The sequence below is a fragment of the Microtus oregoni genome, unplaced genomic scaffold (assembly GCF_018167655.1).
Source record: "Microtus oregoni isolate MIOR12 unplaced genomic scaffold, Mior012 000057F_ref0000458, whole genome shotgun sequence".
NCBI lineage: Eukaryota > Metazoa > Chordata > Mammalia > Rodentia > Cricetidae > Microtus > Microtus oregoni.
Genome location: NW_024543833.1, coordinates 1,766,693 through 1,785,031, shown reverse-complemented (window position 1 = coordinate 1,785,031; position 18,339 = coordinate 1,766,693). Strand labels below are relative to the sequence as shown.

General features: G+C 43.1%; 1 protein-coding gene across 2 annotated transcripts in view; it reads left to right on the top strand.

Annotated features, from left to right (window-relative positions):
- The window catches only part of Dym (dymeclin), a 262,580-nt gene that overhangs the window by 196,990 nt on the left and 47,251 nt on the right, over positions 1-18,339 (top strand). For both annotated transcript variants that reach the window (XM_041639282.1, XM_041639281.1), the window contains one exon: positions 16,288-16,401. In XM_041639282.1, coding sequence (XP_041495216.1) covers positions 16,288-16,401 — 114 coding nt within the window. The remainder of the gene's footprint in view (positions 1-16,287; positions 16,402-18,339) is intronic.

Genomic DNA, 18,339 nt, shown 5'->3' with positions numbered 1-18,339 from the left:
GGTGGCTCACAACCATCTGTAATGAGGTCTGGTGCCCTCTTCTGGCCTGCAGGCATACACACAGACAGAATATTGTATACATAATAAATAAATAAATAAATATATTTCAGTGGTGAGTAGTCTTTTCTTCTTTGCATTATAAAAGTGTTTAATAGTGGCAATCCTTTCCAGCCTCCGTGTCTCTATCCTGTGACATTCCATTCGCTGTGTCCGCCCGACTGGCTGTCCTCTTCCTAGCCTAGCTTTTGCTTTCCTCCAGTTTCCTTTCCCAGAGTGCCCCAGTCAGTGTTATTGCTGCTACGATGAAACACCATGACCAAAGCAACTTGAGAGGAAAGGGTTTATTTCACTCACGGTTCCATACAACAGTTCATTATCAAAAACAATGAGGGCAGGAACACAAGCAGGGCAGGAACCTGGAGACAGGAGCTGATGTAGAGACCATGAAGGGCGCTGCTTACTAACTTGCTCCTCCTGGCTTGCTCCGCCTCCTTTCTTTTAGAACCCAGGACCACCAGCCCAGGGATGATATCACCCACCATGGGCTGGGCCCTCCCCTATCAATCACTAATTAAGAAATTATGGAATCATTTTCTCAATTGAGATTCTCTCCTTTAAGATAATTCTAGCTTGTGCCAAGTTGACGTCAAATTAGTCAGTACATGTACCTTCTTCTTCCCTCACCTTCCCTTTCACTTCCTCTATCCCTTTCTTCCTTTTTGGGTGGCCTCTTCAGTATGTGCAGTAGATGGGTGATTATATATGCCTGCAATCTCTTGGAGGGAGGGAATGCTGTTTAATTCCCAGTTCTTTTCATTATTGTAGCTAAGGTTTTCTTCGTGTTTCTGACAACCTGCTAGCCCAGAGCCAGGAACCCTGTGGTCACAGTTGTGGTGACGGTAGGTCTTTGTGAACTAGCACATCTTTTTGATGATTTAGTTTTAAATTTGCATTTAAACCACTTGTTTCTTTTCTCCTTCTTCATTTTTGCTTTTATTGCTTGCTTGCCTAGCATTTATATGTCTTATCTTAATCTTTATTATAAAATAAACCTCTGAGGTGTATTCAATTTAGTCCTCAATTTACAGATAATGAAACAGGTTTGGAAAGTTCAGATGGCTCACAGCCATCCAATTCAGAAATGATAGAGCCAGAAGTCAAGGTCAGATGGACTAATAATAAGGCCATGCCTACTCCCTAAAACCATCTGATCTAACAATACACACAAGCAGGAAGCTCTTCCTAGTTCCTCTCTCCTACAGAGTCCAGTCAGTCTGCATTCTGTATCATAGTAGTGGCGAAAATGGTTACTGTTGGTAACCAGGCTATTGGTGGGCACTAAGATGTCTCTGAGAGCTGGGCTTGGTGGCTCATCCCTGTGATCCCAGCATTTAGGAGCCCAAGATAGAGGATCATAAGTCCTGGGCCAACCTGGGCTACTTGACAAAAAGGAAGAAGAAAAGGTCCTGAGTGGGGGGGGTCTTATCCTTTTGTAAGGACATGCATAAACAATGTATAGTTTTGAACTTTCACCATTTCTAGCTCGGTGTGTTTCAAAAAGGATGAGAGCAGAGTGGAGGGGAGCAAGTGAGGCCTTACTGCAGAACCCATGCATGGAAGTAAAGCAGTTGTGCAACTGGCCTTATAGCCAGTGCCTCCTTACCCAGCATTGTCGGAATAAACCATTCCATGGCATTTAACCTATATTCAGCAAGCGTGCAGTGTCTAGATTGGTCAGTATACTACTTTTCAGTTTACAAAATCAAATTAATAGCTAGATCACTCTGAACATGCCCTGAATATGCCTGTCATTGTTAATGATGTTCCAGTGCAGCCCTCATTGACTGCTCATCTGCCCCAGGAGGGAGACAGTCCTTAGAGAGAGGGGGAGTGGTTGGCAGGGATCACTTAGCTGGTAAGTCATTCTGGCACTTGAATCCAGCTCTTCTCATCCTAAATCCCACGTCGTCTTCAACATTCGCTTAGAAGAACCTAAGACTCAAAATGAATAAAGGTTCCAGCAGTCCACCAACTTTTTGCTGCATACTTTAATCCAAAATAGAACCCTGCACATTGAGAGTCCATTATATTTAGATACATAGTAACAATATCTCTGCAACAAGGATGTATCAGTAACATCTTTCCTCTTTGCTCTTTTGTACTTTACCTTGAAACTGGGGCTTCAGCAGACCTTGGCTGTTAAAAACTGTTGGTGGGGGGGGGGGGATGAGGAATGTAGCTGATGGAACTGTGAGTTGGTGTTTTTCTTTAAGATTCAGTAACATGGAATAGCTCAGATAGGATGACTAATCTTCCAGCACCTTCAACATCTACAAATGAGTTGACATGTTTTCAGGTGCCCAGATTTGCATCACCCACTGTACATATTCTTTCTGTCCAGAACAGAAGACAGTGTCATCCAACTGAGTTAAGGAGCAGAATAAAGTAATTAGGACCACCATAGGAAGCATGAGTGACTTCCTAGGTAGCTGAGGCAGGAAATGACTGAGAGAACGCGCTAACCTCTGGATGACACACTTTACTGTTCACATTGTGTTTCCGGCCCTGACCGCCCTTGCTGCACTTCAGACCAGCGCCTTTCAGTTTTCTTCAGTGGGATTTCTTTGACAATCCCACCCATGTTAGTAGTAGAAATTCTAATTGTTCTTAATAAAAACCCAAAGTCAGATGTTAGGGGGTGAAAGTTGAGAGATCAGAGAAACAGTGCAGCCAGTCACTAGAGAGACCTTTTACCTCTACGGAATCCTCAAACCAAAAGGGCGATCCTGTCCTCAGACTGCTTCCTTGGACTGTGTCCTCTGACTGACTGCCTCAGACTGCATCTTCAGACTACAATGACTCCTGTCCCTCCTGCCTTATGTTCCTCTCTCTGCCCAGCCATATCACTCCAGTCTCCACCTCCCTAGTACTGGGATTAGAGACATGAGATCCCAAGTGCTGGGATCACCTTTGTGTGAACTCCGTTTCCCTTAAGTCTAAATCAATTTTGTGTAGCCAAGGGTGGCCTTGAACTAACAGAGATCCATCTGCCTCTGTCTCCCAAGTCCTGGGATTAAAGTTGTGTGCCACCACTGCCTGGCCTCAAGTGACTTAGCTCTGCACTCTGATTTTCAGGCAAGCTTTGTTAAAACACAAACAAAATATCACTCCCTACACATCAATTGATTAAATCATAAACTGTTACTTTGTCCAAAAAGTGAACACAGGGCTTTCTTCTCTTCAGTCTTTCATATCACAGTAAATAGTGTCAATGTCTGTCCCGTGGCTACAGCAGGAAAAGAGGAGAAGGAAAGGGAAATGAGAGCACATGGAATGAAGTGGGAAGCTGCAGGTTTCTAGAGAGTAGTTAGGAAGCTTCCCTGGAATGAACTGAAACGAGGCTTGAAAGAGACGCTTGAGAGAGCCCCGTTGCTCTCTGGATGCAGAGTATTCAAACCTGAGAATAAGGGGGTAAGATGAGGTGAAGGAGAACTGTCTGGGGAAACAGAGGTAGGCATGTTGAGAAGATGGGCAAGGCCAGGTGCGAGTACTCATTTGTCAACTCATTCAACTGTTCGATTAAAATGAGTGGAGTCATCTATTGCGTGATAAACTATACCTCAGTGAATTTACTACTAAAATATAAATTTCCTGATAGGGGTTTTCTGCCTAGAACATTGAAAGAATTTCTACTCAACAAAGTAAAAAATAAACTATAAAAGCATAGGGGTATTCTTATTGTTGTTTGGGTTTGTTGTTGTGGTTTGAGGGTTGTTTGTTTGGTTTTGGTTTTTTGTTTTGTCCATCAGTGAGCTGAGATCATAGTACAGCCAGGATACCTTGATCCAAGAAGGAATAGGCCTACTCCCCTACTGTTCTCTAGATTAAGGTGAGATGCCAGGACTGCATCCCTGTGACATGGCAAGAAGGGCCAGATGGCTGCCATTCCAGTGAATGAGGATAAGGATCACCCGAGAGAACAAGACAAAACACTGAGGACACCCCATCATGGATAATTTATACTCAAATATGTTTTATAGTGAACTGGTAGTTTCCTAAGGAGCTGCAGACATAAAGTAGTATGTGTCCCCATGACCCTGCCAGACCCTTTTCTCACAGGGGTGCAAAAATCTTCAGCTATTGTGGGTACCACACTTCATTGCCCTTAGGCAACTTGGTTACTAAGAATAATGGAAGAAAACAACACCTATTGGGAGGAAGGGTAAAAACAACTGCATTAGCCTCTAAGAGTGCCATTGGAGGTGTCTGTCCATCACAAGACTCAGTGGGGTTATTTGCCTGTCAGGGAAAAAAAAGAAATAAAAAGGATGAGGGGAAATGTCACAGCCAGCCCTAGACATACAACCTGCTTAAGTACTTAGTTTTAGAATAGCAGATCCAGGGTTCTGAGTTACCTAGCCTAGCAAGTGTTAGGTCATAAGCAACAGCCATCCACTGCTGAAAAAGAATCAACAGCCAGGTTCCATAGCCCAAACATACAGGGACATCCAAATGCAGAAGGTGGAGGTGACTGCTGAGAAGCCATGCAACTGAAGGTCCTAAGGAGGAAACTCATTAGATGGTGTGGTCACTGAAAGGAGCCATAGCAATGGAAGTCTCAAATTCAGTTAACCTTCCGAATAAATTAGTTCATCCTCAAATCTGGCCCAGCATTGAGGTCACCTCAGTCTCCATAGCTCTCCGCATAGTGTCCAACATTCAACCAAACACAGACCAAAAAAAAACAACAAATAGGCTGAGTGACAATTCAGATGTTAAAACTATTAACCAAGCACTTAATATATGATTACTTTCATTAAACTGTCTAAGAGGACTATCAACGCATGACCCCCAGCCAAATCCAGACCGAGGCATGGCTTGTATGGCCTCTGAACTGAGAGCAGCAGCATCCACACCTGTAAAGAAGACTGTATAATAGAGCCTCTGCTGTGACTCGAAGGCCGTGCGGTACTTTCTCCCTTATCCTTTATAGAAAAAGGTTACCAACTCCTGACTTGGTGTGATAGGTGGCAGCATGTGTAAACAGCTAGAGGATCCCAAAGACAGACACTGCAAGAAAAATAAATCAAATGGGAATGCTATGACAAAGAATTGCTGTGACTTGCTCATCAGTAGGCCTGGGTGTAGCTAAGGGATAGGGGATATAATTGCTAAAGATAGATCAGTAGAAATAATGCTAACAAACACAAAAATCTGGAAAATGAGAATGGAATATCTAAGAGCTGTAAGATGACATCAGATGGTCCAGCGTGCCTGTAATTAGTGTTAGAAAGAAAAGAGAAAGAACAGGTCTTTAATCTTAGCACTCGGGAGGCAGACGCAGGTGGATCTCTGTGAGTCTGAAGCCAGCCTGATCTACAGAGTGAGTTCCAGGACATCCAGGAGGACTACATGCAGAGCAACCCTGTCTCAAAAAATCAAATGGAGAGAGAGAGAGAGAGAGAAAAAAGAGTTATCTAAGCACAGATCCAAGACTCTCAGAGAACTCCAGGCAGGGTAAGTCCACTTAATACCCACACACTATCTAATCCCTAAAATGTAAAGAAAAAAAATACAGACTTAAGAAGAGTTAGAGGAAAGAGAAGCAGTATATCGACAAGCATTTAGAACAGAAGAGAACTGTAACACGAATCTCCTTGTCAAAAACTGTACATGCAACAGTGAATGACACTCTGAAATGAGACGGGAAGTCTCGGTGATCTCTACTCCACAGAGACAGTCTTTAGAATCTAGACCATAATAAAGATATTTTCAGACAGAGAAAGCCTCCTGCTATTAGAGATACTCTGCAAGAAATCCTAAGGAAGCCGGGCGGTGGTGGTGCACACCTTTAATCCCAGCACTCGGGAGGCAGAGGCAGGCAGACCTCTGTGAGTTCGAGGCCAGCCTGGTCTACAAGAGCTAGTGCCAGGACAGGCTCCAAAGCTACAGAGAAACCCTGTCTCGAAAAAAAAAAAAAAATCCTAAGGAACTTATCTAAACAAAAATCCATATTTGGCAAAAACTTGGCTCTACAAAAAGAAATAGGGTGGGAGACAATAGCAGTGTTGTGGACTGAGTTTGATTCCCTGGCACCCACGTAAATGTGCTGGCATGCACCTGAAATACCAGCCCTGAGGGGGAGACAGAGGCAGGGAGATCCGTGGGCTTTGCTGGCCATATAATGAGTAAGTTCCAGCGTCAGTGAGAGACCCTGACTCAGAAAGTAAAGTGGAGAGCAATTGAGGAAGGTGACTGACATTGATTCTGGCCTCTGTACACAAACAACACATTTCCAGAAAAAAAAGGATGAGTTCCCAAAGTGGTAAAAGTTAAAGAAAACATAAAAGGCTTTTTCCCCCTGTTTATCCACTGTATGGCTTTCAGCCAAATGCCAAACATTGTGGAATACATCTTTAATCCTAGCACTTGGGAAGCAGCGGCAGGCAGATCTCTGTGGGTTCCAAGCAAGGCTATGTAATGAAATCTTGCCTCAAAAATAATTAATAATAATGTGTTTTCCAAAGAAGGGATTAATAAACTGTTCTGTAAGTGGACAAACAGAAAGCTTTGGGGGTTTAGGGATTCCAGTCTCATCACAACTACTCAGTTCTGAGGTTGTAGTTCAGTAACTGCCATAGGGAATACAGAAGCTAGTGGGCATGGCTGTATGCCAGTAAAACTTTATTTGTAAAAACAGACAACAGACCTACTTTCAGGAAAAGCATTTATTTAAAACATTTTTATGATAGGAAAAAAAAAGCTATTCAAATAAATATTTTTTAAAAGCTACCTGAAGTGAGGACTAACTTCTAATTTTTCTGAAAATAGTGAAACTCATCTGTATTTTGAAAGAGGAGTAGTTTTTTTTTTGTTTTTGTTTTTGTTTTGTAAGAAAGAGGAATATAAAGGGGTAGAGCACTTGCCTAACATGCAAAGAAAGCCCTGTGTTTGATCCCTAGCACTAGAGCTGGGAATCGGAGACATCCAAGCCTGAAGCCTGGGCTCCATTTGTCACGTGAGAACTGGGGGAGACTCAGTGAACCTAGGAAGAGCTGCTCCTGACACTCTCATCTGCTCATGTCTGTCCCATCCCGTTTACTCTTCTGTAGGGAGAGGTTTCATCAGCTTCATAGAATTGCTGTGGGCATTAAATAAACAGCATGGATGCAGTGATATTTTATTTGTATTTCAATAAATAAAGCTTGCCTGAAGATCAGAGTGCAAAGCTAAACCACTAGAAGCCAGGGATTGGTCACGCACACCTTTAATCCCAGGATTTAGGAGACAGAGGCAGACAGATCTCTGTGAGTTCAAGGCTTCCCTGGGCTACACAAGATCGATCAAGAAACAGAACCAAGTGGTGGTGGCTCACACCTTTAATCCCAGTGTTTGGGAGTCACACACCTTTAATCCCAGCACTAGAGAGGTGGAGACCAGTGATATGGCTAGGCAGAGAGAGGAATATAAAGGGGAAGAGACAGGAACTCTCTGGAGTGTGGGGTCTGAGGATTCCTGAAGACAAGATCTCACCCTTTTGGTCTGAAGATTTGGTAGAGGTCAAAGGTCTCTCTAGTGGCTGGCTGCTTTTCTTTTTTTTTTTCTTTTTTTTTATTTATTTATTAAAGATTTCTGCCTCCTCCCCACCACCGCCTCCCATTTCCCTCCCCCCCGATCAAGTTCCCCTCCCTCGTGAGCCTGAAGAGCAATCAGGGTTCCCTGACCTGTGGGAAGTCCAAGGACCGCCCACCTCCATCCAGGTCTAGTTAGGTGAGCATCCAAACTGCCTAGGCTCCCACAAAGCCAGCACGTGCAGTAGGATCAAAACCCATTGCCATTGTTCTTGAGTTCTCAGTAGTCCTCATTGTCCGCTATGTTCAGCGAGTCTGGTTTTATCCCATGATTTTTCAGACCCGGGGCCAGCTGGCCTTGGTGAGTTCCCGATAGAACATCCCCATTGTCTCAGTGTGTGGGTGCACCCCTCGCGGTCCTGAGTTCCTTGCTCGTGCTCTCTCTCCTTCTGCTCCTGATTTGGACCTTGAGATTTCAGTCCGGTGCTCCAATGTGGGTCTCTGTCTCTGTCTCCTTTCATCGCCTGATGAAGGTTAATATTCAGGAGGATGCCTATTTGTTTTTCTTTGGGTTCACCTTCTTATTTAGCTTCTCTAGGATCATGAATTATAGGCTCAATGTCCTTTATTTATGGCTAGAAACCAAATATGAGTGAGTACATCCCATGTTCCTCTTTTTGGGTCTGGCTTACCTCACTCAGGATAGTGTTTTCTATTTCCGTCCATTTGTATGCAAAATTCAAGAAGTTATTGTTTTTTACTGCTGAGTAGTACTCTAATATGTATATATTCCATACTTTCTTCATCCATTCTTCCATTGAAGGGCATCTAGGTTGTTTCCAAGTTCTGGCTATTACAAACAATGCTGCTATGAATATAGTTGAGCATATACTTTTGTTGTATGATAGGGCCTCTCTTGGGTATATTCCCAAGAGTGGTATTGCTGGGTCCAGGGGTAGGTTGATCCCGAATTTCCTGAGAAACCGCCATACTGCTTTCCAAGGTGGTTGCACCAGTTTGCATTCCCACCAGCAATGGTCGGGTATACCCCTTTCTCCACAACCTCTCCAACAAAGGCTATCATTGGTGTTTTTTATTTTAGCCATTCTGACAGGTGTAAGATGGTATCTTAAAGTTGTCTTGATTTGCATTTCCCTGATCGCTAAGGAAGTTGAGCATGACCTTAAGTGTCTTTTGGCCATTTGAATTTCTTCTGTTGAGAATTCTCTGTTCAGCTCAGTGCCCCATTTTATAATTGCGTTGATTAGCCTTTTACGGTCTAGTTTCTTGAGTTCTTTATATATTTTGGAGATCAGACCTTTGTCAGTTGCGGGGTTGGTGAAGATCTTCTCCCAGTCAGTGGGTTGCCTTTTTGTCTTAGCGCCAGTGTCCTTTGCTTTACAGAAGCTTCTCAGTCTCAGGAGGTCCCGTTTATTCAATGAGGCCCTTGCTCTGCTTTTCTTATCTTCAACTTGAACCCAAATATCTGTCTCTGGTTTTTATTATTCGTGTTGCACATGGAAAGAAGGCATGCTCCAGGTTATAGACCCAGTGACAATTCACTTCCTTCCCTCCTGGTGTCGAAAGTATACTTATCTTCTAGAAGTAATTTTTTTTTATCATTTCCTAAAGTGGTGACATTCTAATGCCTTTAAACATACAAATGAGATGGTTTTAAAAAATAAATAATAAATGAATGAATGAAATTTACTTAGAACTGGAGCCACATGACCACCCTGCCATTCTCCTGGTGACATGAGAATTTTTCATGACTTAGAGGCAAGTCAATGTAGGCCACAGAGTGAACAAAATAGGCCTGTCATTACATCCCTTTGTTCTCTGGTTAAGTGATGTGAGAACTCGTGCTTTGTTGGCCTGTCACATCTCAAAGTATAAGAGTGCTGTGGGCTCCACTTAGCTTTGATTGTGAGCATTTTGTTGTCTTGATCAGCAGCTCCCCACCAGTATTTCTCAAGGTCATGGGAAGGTCATATTACAACCTCATTTGTTTATCTAAAAATAAAAGAGATTTCATTTCCCACCAGTATTGGCAGTGGGCACTGTGACTTAGTGGTAGAGCCCTACCTTTATCGTATTGGCTCTGACCCTGTGCCAGGGTGAACTGCAAAACTTCAGGTACTCCGAGGGACAGAAGGAGGTCCTCGGTATGCAGGGTGGCAGGTGCACTCCCTTTCTGATTCCCTTACACTGTGTTTCATTTTGTTCTAGTGATCTGGTGGCTGGGGATGAACCTCAGTGGTACACTTCTTGCCTAGCATATGCAAAACTTGGATTCCACCACCAAAAGGAAGGAAGGAAAGAAGAAAGAAAAGAAAAAGAAAAGCAAATGTGTTCCTATAGGATCTGAATTCAATTAAACAAATCTTTGAAAAATGTCATATTTAACCCCCAGTTTGAAAGCAATAGAATAGGCTCAGCGTGTGTGACAAAAGACAGTGCAAAGGTAGCATCCTCTTCTAGAACAGCTGCCCCTCAGGAGATAGAAGCGAGGTTTTTACCAGTCTCACAAGCAGTGGATTCATCAGCATGACTAGGGAGATTTCCGTTTGATGCTCTGGAGTAAATAATGTGTCTGCCAGCTGTAGCAGCGCACGCCTTTAATCCCAGCTCTCTGGGACAGAGGCAGGCAGATGTCTGTGACTTCAAGGCCCGCCTGGTCTACGGAGTGGGTAATAATTTAATGAGTACTAAAATTCTTTTGAATCACCAAGTCGTTCTTTAAAATTGAGTTCAATTTGTCTTTACCTCACCATTGTTGATTTTCTTTTGTATTTTATTTATATATGTGTATGTATTACATATATATAAACACATATGTATGTATATGTGTGGGTAGGCATGCCATGGCACATGTATGAATATCAGAAGACAACCTGTGGGAGTCAGTTCTCTCCTTCCACAACATGGATTCTGGAGAGTATACCAGGCTTAGTACTAAGCACCTTATCTACTGAGCCATCTCGACAGTCCATCCAAGTCTTTATACTCAGTTTATGATAGATAAAGCATTGATGCTGGGCTGGAGAGCTGGCTTGGTGGTTAAGGGCACTGGCTGCTCTTGCAGAGAACCAGTTTTGTTCCCAGACCAGGTCATATCCGCCTGTTACTCTAGTTCCAAGGAATCTGATACCTTTTTCTGACTTCCTTGGTCATCAGACATACACACTCATACACATAAAAACAAACTTAAATCCCTTTTTTAAATTAATGCTATATGTAGTATGTTGCATGATTTATAAATAAATGAAACATATTACAAGTACATGCTTTTTTTTAACGTGTAGGCATATTCAGTCAGAAAAGTTTAGAGAACTTAGGCCTACATTCTGGCTGACTGTCCAGAAGCACCTGGGCATTGTCTCTGACCAAGCCCAGGGTTGGCATTTCACGAGGCTTCCTGGCCACTTCTGATGATCTGTCACATGTGAGAGTCTACCCTTTCTATACTATATGCTGAATATCATCCAGTGGCAAATGACACCAGCTTTTTTGGTTTTTTTCGGTTTTTCTGTAGCTTTGGAGCCTATCTTGGAACTAGATTTTGTAGACCAGGCTGTCCTCAAACTCACAGAGATCCGCCTGCCTCTGCCTCTCGAGTGCTGGGATTAAAGGCATGCGCCACCACCACCCGGTTGACACCAGCTTTTAGTCAATATTAAAAATTGTAAGCCTCGTGTATCCATTCTGAGTTCATCATAAACTAGTTCATTGGTTTTTGGTTTATTTTTTCATTTAATTTTTTTATTTCTTAGAATGTTTTTAACACATGTTCCTATTCTTTACCTGGTTTTGGCCAAAGAAATTAATTTAGGCATGAGTATTAGGTTAAATCGCATGAAATTGCCAGTATTTATCCTTTTTGGATCCATTTTGTGTATCTTTGTTGCATATTTTATCTACTTTTAATTTATCACTGTTGTGGTGATATGTGGTGATATTGGGTATGTGTGTAGGTTTGCCTGGCACTTTTAATTTATCACTGTTGTGGTGATATTGGGTATGTGTGTAGGTATGCCTGGCACTTTTAATTTATCGCTGTTGTGGTGATGTGTGGTGATATTGGGTATGTGTGTAGGTTTGCCTGGCACTTTTAATTTATCGCTGTTGTGGTGATGTGTGGTGATATTGGGTATGTGTGTAGGTATGCCTGACACTTTTAATTTATCGCTGTTATGGTGATGTGTGGTGATATTGGGTATGTGTGTAGGTTTGCCTGGCACTTTTAATTTATCGCTGTTGTGGTGATGTGTGGTGATATTGGGTATGTGTGTAGGTTTGCCTGACACTTTTAGAAGGGTTCCAGGGATCCAGCTCAGGGGAGCAGGCTCACACTACCCTAGCCCTACTGTAAGGTTTTTGTTTTGTTTTGTTTTGTTGTTTGTTTGTTTGTTTTTGTTTTACAAGACCGGATTTCTCTGTGTAGCTTTGGAGCCTGTCCTAGAACTTTCTCTGTAGACCAGGCTAGCCTCCAACTCACATGAGATCAGCCTGCCTCTGCCTCCTGAGTGCTGGAATTAAAGGTAGGTGCCACCACCACTCAGCATAAAGATTTTAATAAACCTTTGATAAAGTGTTTTCTCTTTGTGATGTATCTGTCTTTAACTCTTTGTTCCCTTTGTGTGACTTGGACACTAAACAGAACTTTAATCCAGAGTCCCAGAAAAAATAATTCTTGTCTGTGTTAGCTATGTGGCTTGGTACCTTTTTCGGCGATGCAATCACATCTTGCTTGCTCTGTGTCTGGCTTCCTCTGTGTCTGGGTGATGACTGCAGACTGAAACTTCCCTCTTCCCAGAATTCTCATTGCTCTACCTCTGCTTCCTGCCTGGTAGCCCCGTCTATATTTCCTGGCCAACCAGCGTTTGTTTAAAATACAAGTGAACAGGATACAGACCACTGTCCCAGAGCACTCTCCCCCCCCCCCTTTTTTTAAACAACTCTGAATCGAATCTCCTTTGTTGAGCTTTTCTACTTACCATTATCTATAACAACTTGTAACAAACAGTCTAAAGAAAGGCAAACATTCATAATCCATTTTTTGGAAATGTGGCTGTAGTTTTCCTGCTGATTGGATGCACTGATAATCATATGGGGACCTAAAGAAAATTTAGAGTTATGATCAAGTCTTGACTGGAGTAGCCTGTGAGGCTTGATCCTGTGAGGCTTGATCATCTCAGACAGCAGTCTTTAAGCTGTTCTGGATGTAGAACTTAAACATGTGGGCCATTCCTCCTATTGGAGATTTCTCAGGGGGTCTTCCTTGGTCAAACCTGATTTTGATTAACACAGAATGAATCCACAGTCCCCCATTTCCTGTGGAAACAAGAGCAAAACTTCTTCTCCAAAGTAACATATCTTTTGACTTAAATTTTAAAGTCAAAGCATTTTGAATTTATATATTGGGTTAATCCAGCAGCATTTATAATCAAATGTCTTTTAGCAGCTTTTGCTCCTTCCTCAGTCATCAAACAATTTACATACAACACAATAACATACAGTATCCAGTCTCTCTATATATTTTTCATCTTTAACGTGGCTTTATTTTAACCTCTATTTCTTTTATTTTTAATTTTTGGCTTTTTGAGACAGGGTTTTTCTTTGTACCTTTGGCTGTCCTGGAATTCACTCTGTAGACCTGGTTGTCCTTGAGCTCACAGAGATCACTCTGCCTCTGTCTCCCAAGCATTGGGATTAAAGGTGTGTGCCACCACACCCAACTACTTGCTTTTTTTTCTTTTTCATTTTAAGGATTTTATCCTTTTTTTTCTCCCAAGCCTACATATATTTTTAAATACACAGTAAACCATTTAGAGGTTTTCTTTGTCTTTGAATCTATCTTTACTGTATATCTCTCTTTTTCTGACCACATGAATCTTTAATTTGCTAAGTGATATGGCTAGGATTAAAGCCATGGCTTCGATGGCTAGATCCATCCCATTCCTTAGCTTTCTGAGAATCTAGCTTCATTGTGGAGGTACTGGCCAGAGCTATGTTTATTGTCACAACTCTATGGCATTTCAAGGTCTGTGCCACCACCAAGAAGCATGCTGTAGGCTATTCATAAACATTATTTAAGTGTTTTATGGCCGAGCCTCTTGGGCTGCATAGTTTTTGTAGCTAAATCTGTGTCAGGAAGCCTCTTTTGCAAACAGAGCTCACCTGTAAAAAAAATGCTGCTATTAATAAGCTGTGCTTAACTCTGTTCTTTTCCGTCTAGCTCTCTCAGGCTTTTAATTGGATTTGGTCAGCCCCACATTGGGTGCCATTATGTTGACTGAGGTTTTCTTTCCCTCTCGGTCTTGCAGTCATTAAGTCCCAAAGAAATCACATAGAGGCCTACATTAATTATAAACTGATTGGCCTAGTAGCTCAGGCTTAATAACTTTTATAGCTTATATTAGCCTATAATACTTGTCTGTGTTAGCCACGTGGCTTGGTACCTTTTTGGCAAGGCAGTCATATCTTGCTTGCTCTGTGTCTCATTGCCCTGCCTCTACTTGCTACCTGTCTCCTGGCCAATCAGCATTTATTTAAAATGCAAGTGACAGGGTACAGACCCTTGTCCCACAGCACCCACAGAGACAGCTGACCCAAACTAGTGGGAGCTCACTAACTCTGGACTGACAGGGAACCCTCATAGGAACCATGAAGGATCTGAATGTTGGTAACAGTTCCGTGGCTTGGGCAGTCTGTGGGGCCACTGGCATTGGGACCAGAATTTATCCCTAGTAATGAACTGGCTTTTTGGAGCCCATTCCCTGTGGAGGATACCCTACTCAGCCTCGATACATGGCGGAGGGCCTCCGTCCGGCTTCAACTTGATATGTGAGACTTTGTTAACTCCTCATGGGAAGCCTTACCCTTTCTGAGGAGTGGATGGGGGAGGGATGAGGGAAGGTGGAGGAGAGTGGGAGGAAAAGGGGAACTGTAGTTGGAATAAATAATGAAACAAAAACTTAGGGCTTGGTCCCTTCCTTCCACCATTGGATCTCAGACTTGGTGGCAGCGCCTCTGCCTGCTGAGCTGTCTCGTCAGCGCAGTGTCAACCTTTGGAAATGAATTTTCTATTTTTGCATGTCTGGCTATAACTGCTGTTCCCCTTTTGAGTGAAAGGGTCAGCAGTCTTCCTGATCTGTAACATTTTGCTTTTAGTAATAATTTCTGGGAAATGGTGATGACATTCTTTGTGGCTTGTTGAACTGGTTGGTTGGCATGGGTTCTGCAGAACTCAAGATTGAGCCCAGGCTCCACACAGGCTAGCGAGCATACTAATACTAAACTGCATTCCCTGCTCCTTTCGTTTGCTCTGGGCTTTATTTTGGTATGTGTTTATGTTTCTGTGCAGGTGCAGGTGTGTATCTGCATGAATGTGGAGATCAGGGGTCCTTCCTCAGGCTCAGCACCTTCCTTTTTCCCTTTTCTTTTCTGAGGCAGGGTCTCGGTGACCTGAAACTCACCAAGTAGGCTTGACTGGCTGGCCCACCAGCCCCAGGAACCTTCCTGTTGTAATTCCCCAGTGTTAGAGTCATAGGCACGGGCCTCTACATCTGGACTTTTTATGTGGGTTCTAGGAACTGAACTCTGTTCCTCATACTTCCAAGGCAAGCTACACCCAGTATAAGACCCCCACTTTTCAGTTACAAATGTCAGGTGATCTGGAATGGGGCTACGTTAGCATTTTACTGCATAGTTCAGACTCTTGGTGACATGAAATAAACATGATGGTGGCTTGCTGTTGATTATCCCTCTTGATCCAGAATAAGCATGGGCAGTGGTGGTGCACGCCTTTAATCCCAGCACTCCGGAGGCAGAGGTGCAGATCTCTCTGAGTTCAAGGCCAGCCTGGTCTACAAAAGTTCCAGCACAGCCGTGCTACGTCTTGAAAACCCACGGTGGGAGGGGAGAAAAGAATGCTGCAGATGAATTAAAATCATAGATAATCCCCAAATAGCATTTCAGCCATTAGCCTAAGATTCTTTTCCTGTTAAGACTTCTTGGCCATCAAACCCTATAAAGAGAGGTCTATGCTACAAGGTCAGATAAGCAGAATCCGGTCCCTTTAAAGTAGAAGTAGGAAGCTCTGATTTCCAGGTACGAAGGGCCTCACTGAAAATACTTCTCAGACAACTGCTTGTTTAATGTGTGCCTTTCATGTCACATCCCTGTAATTCCAGCTTGGTTAAACATGTGCCTTTTGATGCAGACACCTGTAATACTTGGGATGTTGAGCAGGAGGACTATAAAAAATGATTGATAGGGGGATGGAGAAATGGCTCAGCGGTTAAGAGCACTGTCTGTTCTTCCAGAGGACCTGGGTTCAATTCCCAGCACCCACATGGCAGCTCACAACTGTCTAAAAATCCAGTTCCAGGGCATCTGACACCTTCACACCAATGCACGTAAAATAAAGATAAATAAATCATAAAAATTTTTTTTTAAAATGATTCATAATCAGTAACTTTGGGGCTAGAAAGATGATCCAGAGGTTAAGAGCACTGACTGCTTTTGCAGAGGGCCTGGGTTCAGTTCCCAACACCCACATGCTGGTTTACAACCATCTGTAATTCCAGTTCCTGGGTATCTGATACCCTATTCTGACCTCTCTGGACACCAGGCATATATAAGTGCACATACATACATGCAGATAAAATACATGCAATAAATAAGTTTTTCTTTAATGGCTCTTTCATTCCAGGTGATCTCCTTCTTTAGCTCAAGGCTGCTACAAGCTGGAGCTGAGCTGTCAGTGGAAAGAGTCTTGGAAATTATTAAACAAGGGGTCGTGGCGCTGCCCAAAGACAGACTAAAGGTAAGCTGTTTAAAGCGTTTCCTGTTGACACTGGCTGTTGATCATTTGATGCACATAGCAGCAACTAGCAGGCATTACTCTGAATCATACCACTTACCCAGTGCTCATAAATTCAGAGAGACTAAATATTTGCTGTCCTCTGCCCTGATTCCAAAGCTGCAGTTCAGAAGAGAATAGCTGAATATACCATCACATCATTGAGTACCCCAGGAGTAACTCTGCATACCCCATGAGCAATGCATACAGTTAACACGTATACTTTTTACCCAGTCAAACAAACTGAATCATACAAACATCACCAAAGATAATGGGAAGGTGGAAGTGGTGAAGATGCCAATTTCTGTGGGGCCTGGTGCTTGTGAGTGCCTCCCCATGTCCTTCTGGGGCCTCAACATCTGTGTGTATTACCTCATTCAACACCTTTCTCAGGCAGCTAGTGTCAGCAACTGAAGTCGCCAGGTGAAGGGACCAGCACGGAAAGGTGATTTACCCAGAGTAGTAAAACTAGGGAGTGGTTGAGCTATGCAGGCCCTGGCAGTCTAGCTCCAAAGCCCTTGCTTGCAGTCCATACACTGCTTACTACTTGCCTGTATACAGTAGTGGGAAGAAAAGTACTTGGTGGATACATGGAAAATAATGCATTTTAAGAAAATGCTTTGTTTGTGTGGCAGAGGCACTCTTGAAGTGAACTCCTGGGTGAAAGCCCACCCCTCAATTGATCCCTTAGAGCAGTAGTTCTCAGCCTTCCTAATGCTGTGACCCTTCAATGCAGTTCCTTATGTTGTAGTGACCCCCTAACTATAAAATTATTTTTGTTGCTATTCATAACTGTAATTTTGCTACAATTATGAATTGTGATGTAAATATCTGTGTTTTCTGATGGTCTTATATAACCCCCTACGAAAGGGTCATTTGACCCTCAAAGAGGTCATGACCCACAGGTTGAGAACCACTACCTAGAGCCCAGTATGGTGGTTTGTGCCTCTGAATCATCTCACCGGTACTAAAACTTAGGTTTGTAGGGTCAGTTTTCTCTCTCAGAAAATATAAGAAACTATAAGACAATTCACTTTTTAGTGTATGGTAACAGAGAACTTAGATCTGTAGGCTAGAAGCAAGACATTTTACCGAGCATATGTGTAGCTTGTAACAAGGAAGAATGTTGCTCAAGAGGGCGGAAATTAAACAAAACTGTTGCCCACCCAGTCGCTAATGGTTTCATGTAAGCAAATAGAAGGGCGTTTCCAGGTCTGCATCCCTAGCCTCCTCTCTGGTCTTCTGTAGGCTGCAGAGGAGAGCCAAGGTTGTGTGTTTCCCAGAATGCTCTTCCTCCCATGATGCCACAGTTGCTAGAGCTGTGTTGTTCAATGTTTTATTACTGTACTGTGACGCCTGAAGGAGTCTGCTGATGAAGGGAGATTGTGGTAGCTTCTTCCTGCGGATCAGCAGCCCGACAGCTCTGTGTCAGTCGTGAGGTGGCATGTTATCATAGGAGCTCACAACGAAACAAAATTTCACACTGAGTTCAGAGCCCGGGAACAGAAAAGGAAAGAACTGGGGCTGCAGTGCTCCCCAGTAACCCACAAACCTACCCAGTCTCTCTCAACATGTCCACCAAATGTTCTGCTCCATGAAGAAGTCCTTCATTTCTGTAGAGCCTGAGCTTGTCAAGGCCCCAGAGATGCTGAAGTTTGCAGCAGCTCACAGAAGGCTCTGGAGCACTTTAGTGAGAGTGACTATCATGTCACAACTTCCCTGTTCTCAGGCTCTCAGGAAGTCCTGTGTTTGATTCGAATGAGTAGCTTCTGTTTACCCTACCAAACCCACTAGAGAAATAGAACCCCTGGTTTCAGTAGATAATGATCTAATGTGAAGAACTCAAAAATCTCAGAAATGCCTGAGGGAGCACAGTGGAGGGAAACCTCAGACGCTGCAAGG